Source organism: Triticum dicoccoides, chromosome 1A, assembly GCF_002162155.2.
Source record: "Triticum dicoccoides isolate Atlit2015 ecotype Zavitan chromosome 1A, WEW_v2.0, whole genome shotgun sequence".
Taxonomy (NCBI): domain Eukaryota; kingdom Viridiplantae; phylum Streptophyta; class Magnoliopsida; order Poales; family Poaceae; genus Triticum; species Triticum dicoccoides.
The window spans coordinates 108781726-108789619 of NC_041380.1; the positions used below are offsets into that span (position 1 = coordinate 108781726).

At 47.7% G+C, this 7894-nt stretch overlaps 1 protein-coding gene and 1 long non-coding RNA gene across 3 annotated transcripts; both read right to left on the bottom strand.

Moving 5' to 3' along the window:
- Positions 1 to 1482: 1482 nt before the first annotated feature.
- Positions 1483 to 4706, bottom strand: LOC119365541. The gene is made up of 2 exons (XR_005175586.1): positions 3127 to 4706; positions 1483 to 1715 (listed from the first exon to the last, which is right to left on the bottom strand). It is a non-coding gene; the product is annotated as an uncharacterized LOC119365541 (long non-coding RNA).
- Positions 4707 to 5176: 470 nt separating this feature from the next.
- LOC119365548 (protein EARLY RESPONSIVE TO DEHYDRATION 15-like) lies at positions 5177 to 6268 on the bottom strand. 2 transcript variants are annotated; one of them, XM_037631193.1, is made up of 3 exons: positions 6114 to 6268; positions 5675 to 5945; positions 5177 to 5548 (listed from the first exon to the last, which is right to left on the bottom strand). In XM_037631193.1, exons 2-3 carry the CDS (start codon positions 5922 to 5924, stop codon positions 5403 to 5405), a joined length of 396 nt encoding a protein of 131 aa, XP_037487090.1. In that variant the 5' UTR covers positions 5925 to 5945; positions 6114 to 6268; the 3' UTR covers positions 5177 to 5402. The 2 variants fall into 2 exon arrangements, with proteins under 2 accessions (XP_037487090.1, XP_037487087.1); XM_037631190.1 differs by having other exon boundaries at positions 5675 to 5951.
- Positions 6269 to 7894: the final 1626 nt, after the last annotated feature.

Here is a 7894-nt window from a genome sequence, read left to right on the forward strand (position 1 = left end):
ATCAATCAACAATAAATCAGAAGAGAATGGCATCTCAACAACCAACAGCGACGCATCTTTATCTTTAGAAAAGGCTAAACAATAATTAAAATTAAGCTGCTTGGCCACGCAATAACAAGGGTGCATTCTAGTACTACTAGTCGAATGCCCGTGCGTTGACACGGAATTAAAAAAATTAACAAAACAATTTTGATAATGTAGAAATATCTCCCAAATATGGCGACATTCTTAGCAACAATACAAAGTCTCTTCCCTAGTGATTTCTTCCAGGCAGACGTCATATCCCCTTATCCACTCTCTTGTCGGTTGTCGCAAAAGATAAAGCGAAATCTTTCTCCTCTGCCTTCATTCTCTTCAACTGCAGTTGCTCCAGTATTATCGTCACTACAACCATACCTTATCACCGCTTGGACACCTTTTGACCTTTAGTAAATCTATGAATCATTCATCATGTATTGTGGGAGATGAAAATGAAACTATTCTAACCTACCATGATAGAGGATGATGTACTAAAATTCTTATTTACAAATAATAAAAACTGCACGTTGTGTAATGTCAATATGTGTCTCTCCTTAGTTTATGAGTGCCACAAAGATAACGTTTCTGTAGCTACCAGAAAATGTAGAAGGAACGAATATGGTTTCTAGCAGAGGAAATGAAACTAATACCCCCTTCCGGTCCTTTTTAGTTTGCATATAAGATTTGTCTGAAGTCAAACCTTGTGACCTTTGACCAAGTTTATAGAAAAAAATACCAACATTCAGAATGTGAAATCAACAACATTAGATGCGTCATGACTTTAGTTTTCATATTGTATAAACTTAGCATTATAGATGTTAATATTTTTTCATATAAATATGGTGAAACTTTATGAAGTTTGACTTCAGACAATTCTTATATGCAGAGTAAAAAGGAGCGGAGGGAGTACGTAAACACTTTGTGGCTGCAAGAAACGTAAAGAATAATAAAATACAATGTGTAGCTAACGAAATCAAACAAACACAAACTGTACAGTATCAGTTACAAGAATGGCTTCTGTAACCTTGTATATATTGGGAAAAGGGGGAACAATGCACACTTGCCGAGAGTGCATTAAAAAACTTGTTGAAGAGATTCAATAGTTATGCCTGCAAGAAGCCGCAGACGGATCATTTAGAAAACAGCATGCATACCAATTCCCTTCTCCCAGAATCATATCTTTCTCCATTGTTGGGGTAATAGCATAATCGACTTACAACATAGCTAGTCAAACAAAGAGAACTATAGCTTGCACAACAGCTAACACGTTAACACCTTACGTTGAATACACGGAGAGGGTGGAAGCTTAATTGCATTTGTTTATGCGGAATATAAGATGCTCTTATCTTTACTTGAGAGTATCTTGCCATGAATATCTTACCTTCCAGGATTGGGAATATCTTGTTGTCTCTCATACTCTCTTTTTCATACATGTACTTATCATTTTTGTAGGAGGTATACACATTGACTTAAACATTGATTTAGAGAAAAACCAAGAGCACGAGCTAAGGGAATGTCATAGTACATACATGTCAGTTATTTAAATAAGCATCAAATATCATTCGTAGAGTGTTAATTGAAAACGAAAATACCGAGCAGCATAGATAAAACTTCAACTTGCAATATTTAGAACTTCTTTGTGTTCCGAACACCCATGACTTTCCTGCAATGGTCATGTCCAGTGAATTTTTCTCCACCTGCACATTTTAAACACAGAGATATGACTTATTACACTATTACAACTTATAAAACAACCATGAGAGGATCCCTAATTGAATTATCAACAAGTAAAATATGTGCCTATGAGAAATTCAAAGAGACTTTTTTTTAAAAAAACTCACTTTTCTCACATCAAGCAAATCTATCATTTACACGTGAAGAAAGACACAAACTGAACCTCATCTCCGCAATGTAGGAACCATTTACCAGTACCGTGCTGGTGACTTCAAATCTTTTAACCAACTATCACGTGCAATAAAAAAGTGGAATATAAATTGCTAACTTCTTCTCCTAAGAAGCGCATCAATCATTTTTTTCATCTTTGGTGTATGTCACAACTGTGTTCCTGGCAAATTACGTCCATTAGTCTTTTCGTGAGAGAAAGTTACTTGTTTGGTTGTTAATAGTATGTTACATCTATATTTTCAAGAAATCAAGATACAACAAAAACAACATCGAAATGGTTCAATACATATTTTGATTAATGGATGAGCATAGTGTTATAATTTTGATAAGCTTTAGTGTTATATTTTAGGAGCTAACTTGTTGCATTCATGCAAGGATTTCTCCCAGAAATTTCAAAAATATGTAATGTTCATCTGTGCTCCAAAGAGAAATGGACTTCTCATTATTTTCAGAAATATGCAGAAATTTTGTAAATGAAATCCCTACATTTTAGTGGAGCAGATAACAGAGATATTGCGAAGTGAGAAAACACGTAATTACAAAATTACACTTGAATAGTAGAATCAGCAGCGACAATTACAAAATAATATGGCACCATGATAGATTGACTTAACCAAGGCACTTTTGTGACAATATATTGGTCATCTCCTTCATGGGCACTTGACCATGGGCTGCGAGGAAACTACAGGATCACATGCTCCTGGAGCATGAACCCACCAATGATTCAGGCAACCATGGTATGGGCGACATGGCTGGGTCTTGCTGTGCCAAAGTCGATGGGCTTAGCGAAGCAGGGGCGTTGGGCCTGCAACCGTGGCCCCGTGATTCGCCGGAATCAAATCCCCTCATCGTACTGCTGCCGACATGGCACAATACAATCCATGCCGCGTTCGTGTCCAGTTCCCTGGAGTCTCCAGTACGTCTCCATGGTATCTCCATGCCTCCACAGACGGCTTTACGTCCCAGACCGCTGGTCACAGGTGGCACGGCTCCTCCAATGACCACGGGGACGGAATCCGCCGACCACGTTGTGCTGCTGCTTCATGGTCGACGATGGCTAGGAGGCAAGCATAGGTGGAAACGTGGGGAACAACCCAATGGATATGAAGGCGTCGCGCATGAATGGCAAGTTCTTCGTGGAGGCGATTCCGGAAAGGAGATGCCAGGATTGCGGCTGTGGCTAGGAATAGATTGGGGGTTTACCAGATGGATTGCTGCGTGGCCCGCTACCCCCCGCCGCCGGCGCCGTTGCCGCGCATGACCGGGCCGTCCCCGAGGCGCCGCCCCCGCAAGCTCGATCGCCAAGGTGTCCGCCGTGCACGAGGCCTTCGGCGGGGCGGGGTGAGCCCTCCATGCGGGGGTGCGAGCGAGGACGGATGCCAAGAGATGCAGATTGGGTCCGGGAGAAGGTGGAGGACGTGTGTTCTTCACTGTTTTTGCGTCGGTTTGGTGCGCGATGTTTTCGGTAGATTTTTTTTCTGGAAAACGTTTACAATCAACCGGATGATTTCTATCTCTCGTAAACCTCCTTCACAGCACGCCATGTGTCTCACAGGCCCACATGCCCACGCGTCCTCCATCTTATCTCTTTGCCGAAGGACCTGGTCTTCCCTGGAGCGCTTCTCTTCATCCCCATCTCTTCTCTGTTCCATCTCCTCCCTCTCTCTCTCACCCCTCAATCCCGTCCAACCCACCGCCGGAGCCATGTCGCCGGCGTCAACAACCTTCCTGCTCACCTTCTCTCCCTTCGGCGAAGCTCCAACACAAATCCTAGGACCCATGTGAGAGATCCATCGCGGGGCATCGCTGCTCCAAAGGGGGGCGACGGTACGGTGTGGCCACCGGAGCTGCAGAAGACGATGGTGTTGGAGGCGGGTCACCACTCGCCGCACATGCTGCAGTGGGGAGGTTGAGGAGAGGAGCATCACAACATCGGGCCTCGAGAGCTCTGTCGCCACCGCGTCTGCATCGCAGCATCGCTGTCGCCGGCTCGCCGCACTGTTGTGTCACAACATCCGCCATCGCGGTCGCCTGATTCGCCGCAGCACCTCGACGCCATCGCGTTGCGCTGCAGTGAAGCTTCGGCGGCACCAGTCTGGTGTTGCGGTGGAGCTTTGACGGGGCAGGCGGGCAGCGGTGCTGCGATGGAGCACGGCCGCGTGGTGGTGGTGACGCTGCAATGAAGCTTCGCCGGTGGCTGTCGGGGTGCTACCATGGAGCACGGCTGAGGTTGCAATGAAGCTCCGGCGAGGTTGCAATGAAGCTCCGGCGAGGTTGCAATGAAGCGCCACGACGATTGTTGGAGCTCCGGCGAGGTTGCAGTGAAGCGTCGCGGCGGTCGTTGGAAGCTCCGGCGAGGTTGCAATGAAGCACCGCTGACGTCGGCGGTTCGACAATGCTTCATCACAGCACCACGGATCGACGGTCCGGCGACGCTCCACCGTAGCAGCGACGACCCCCAGTGATGTTTCATTGCAGCTCCACCACGGCACCATCAGCCAAGTGATGCTCCATTACAGCAGCGGCGACCTCCGGCGATGTTCCATTGCAGCTCCACCATGACACCGACCATGCTGCATGCGGCCGACGGCAAGCGCTGCTTGCTCTGATCTCGGTAGCGTCTGCCATTGAACGGTTTGTATCAGTTAATGTCGCGGGGCTGTTGACGTGCTGTGATGCGGGGATACAAACTGATGGCCTTGATTAATCATATCTTGTTCCATTGCAGCTCCACCACGACACCGACCGTGCTGCATGCGGCCGACGGCAAGCGCTGCTTGCTCTGATCTCGGTAGCGTCTGCCATTGAACGGTTTGTATCAGTTAATGTCGCGGGACTGTGGACGTACTGTGATGCGTGCTGCATGCGGCCGACGGCAAGCGCTGCTTGCTCTGATCTCGGTAGCGTCTGCCATTGAACGGTTTGTATCAGTTAATGTCGCGGGGCTGTGGACGTACTGTGATGCGGGGATACAAACTGATGGCCTTGATTAATCATATCGGACGGTAGATAAGGCGGCTTATAACTGCAAGTTATAAGCCGGATGACGCCTAGCAGGCGCCTTTTTTCCTTCCTCTATCGTACGAGGGGAGGTTGAACGAGGGCGGAGGGGTCGGGGGAGATTGGATCATGGGACGGGGTGTTCGTGGGGTCGGGGTTGTTTTTTATCTCCTCTTTTTTCTGGCTCCTTTTTCTGACGTACGTGGGGTGAAAAAGGAGCGAGGAGCGAACGAGGCTGAACCATCACACGCACTGAGCAGAACATAACTTGCAAGGCAAATCACACTGAACATCGGTTGCATTTTGTTGCCTTTTTCTTAGGTCATTTCATTTCTACGTACTTAATATAATATACAAACGGACACCACTACTTACTACTAGTAGAAGAAGACTTGAAAGATGAGACGGCGGCGGCAGCCAGAGCAATGCATCACTGCAGGCGCAGGATTTGCTCGATTCTTGAAGCTTGACATCCCAACCTAGCGAGGCTGGTGGATGAAGCGCGGTGCGCCACCGCTCCTCGGGCTGCCGGCGTACTTGGTGGGCTTCTCGGTGTACCTAGGCTTCTCCGAGAAGCCACCCTTTGGGCTTGGGGACGCCAGGCTCAGCGCCTTGAGCACCCCGTCTGCACATACAGAAGCACATACGTGATGAGCTCACTGCAGTCTTGCTTCATCTTTTACTTGAGCGCTCATATCATATACAGTACTGTACATGTATAGGCGTGGAGAGTGAATTGGTCGATACGTACCAATCTTGAGTGCCGCTGGCGGCTGCGGCTGCGAAGCCTCGACGGCGATGGCGTCCTCGGCCTCCAAGGCCATGAGGGAGTCGGCCATATCGTCGAGCTGCTGGTGCTGGTGGTACCAGTGGTCGCGAAACCAGGCGGTGGACTTGACGAGGTCCCACCACTGCGGTGAGAAGTCCTCCACCTGCTGGAACGCTGCCGGGATGAAGAGCGGGGCCTCCGGGTTAAGCGACGACGCGACCATGGCGCTCATGGTCTCCCTGTTGCTCTTGGTCTGTTCCTGGTCGGATCAAAATCAAAACCACGCAGAGACCAGCGACCGGATCCAGTCGTGAGTTGGCGTCGCGAAACAGAGATGAAAAAGGTTGCAGATCAAGAAACTAGAGCGCGGTCCTCGGCAGATCTACAAACGGGACAGAGACGGTTCTTGGTGCACGCATACCTTGGATTGGGGTTGGGGATCGCAGGAGCAGGGTCGGTTGGGGATCGCAGGAGCAGGGTCAGGATAGAGAATCTGGATCTGGATAGTGGACCGCCGGGTGTTGGGTTGGTTTGTGAGTGGGAACGATGGGATTTTTATAGCACTGTGACCGATCGAGGCCTAGAGGATGGATGGAAGGAAGGTGCGACCGAGGCTTCCTTGTTGGCGCTGGCTGGGTCGGACGCAGCTTCCAGCCGGTCGTGGCACATCAGACGAAAAATACTCACGCGCAACACAAGAGTGGACCGCCGACGAAATCGCTCATGCTTGCCACGGGCCATTGACTCACACGGAGCAGCCACACACACACACACGCTCATGGGAAGTGCATAAATTTTGGGCCGGTCTACTGCACAGTCATCCGATTAGCGCGCTTAGTTTAGGCCAATTAGTCTGTGCAATGTCCTATACAATATTGCGGGCGCGGCCAAGGTCCTTGCCAACCGATGCCGGAAATTCACTTTGGCTCATAGGTGTATATGCACCCATTATCTAAATACAAATTTTATAAAGTTAAAAAAATTTAAGAAAAAATCGCACGTATAAATCCGGACATTATATGTGGGTGCACCAAGTTTCGGAGAAAAGGGACATTTTTGGTTTGTGTAAAAAAGACAATTTTTGATGCTTGATTATAGCTATTCATGAGGCAATTTTTTTAATTTTTCACACATGCCACAAAAAACGTCCATTTTCACCAAAAATTTGTGTGCGACCATAGGATGTCCAGATGTACACGCGAGATTTTTCTTGAATTTTTTTAAAATTTCGAAATGTGTTTTTATACATATTTCATAATAGGTGTATCTACACCTAGGAGCCAAAACGCCACTCTCCGATTAAAAAGTGTTCTATCCATTATTATCTCTAAGGAACAAAGTGCATTTGTCAAGGGGAGACTTATCACTGATAACGTCCTAGTGGCGTATGAGTGTGTACATGCGATAAGGAAGAGAAAAAGAAAGAAGCCGTTATGTGCGGTTAAGTTAGACATGATGGATCATGTGGATTGTGGAGTGGTCTTTTTTGCATAATATGATGACACAATTTGGATTTTCTCAGGCATGGACAGCCATGGTCATGAGATGTGTTATGACAGCAAGGTTATGGTGAAACTGAATGGCGATGCGCCGGATAGTTTCCTCTCATCGAGGGCTTCGACAGTGTGATCCTCTATCATCGTATCTATTCCTCTTCTGTGTTGAGGGTTTTTCAACTCTTCTAAAGAAAGCTCAACAAGAAAAGAAAATTCATGGGGTCTCTTTTGGGCATCGCTTGGGAGAACCCAGACGAGGTGGAGGCACTGATCAAGAGGATCAAATGGTCGTCCAGTCAGAAGAACCTCCAGCTGGCTGACGTGGTCAACGTCATGCTTCATTGCCGCATCCTCCCACTGTCGTGGGAACGATTCCAACAATAGTAAGGGGTAGGGTAAAGGAGCATGATCTATCGAGATGCAAACGGGTGACACAAATGATTTTAGCGAGTTCGGGCCTCTCACGGTGGAGATAACAACCATACGTCTCGTGCTTCGGAGAGGCTTTCTTTTATCTATCATGAAGTGTATTTGTGTGTGAGAGAGGGGAGAACGGATCTCCATGCATGAGCTAAGTCTTGAGACTAGTGGTGAGGGAGAGAGAGATGAGAGCAGGGGCCCTTAGCTATGTGTGGCCTATATAGAGTGTGCTACCCCTAACCTCTTATGTTACAAAGTGGAGCATTGATGCCATAATGCCAGCCTA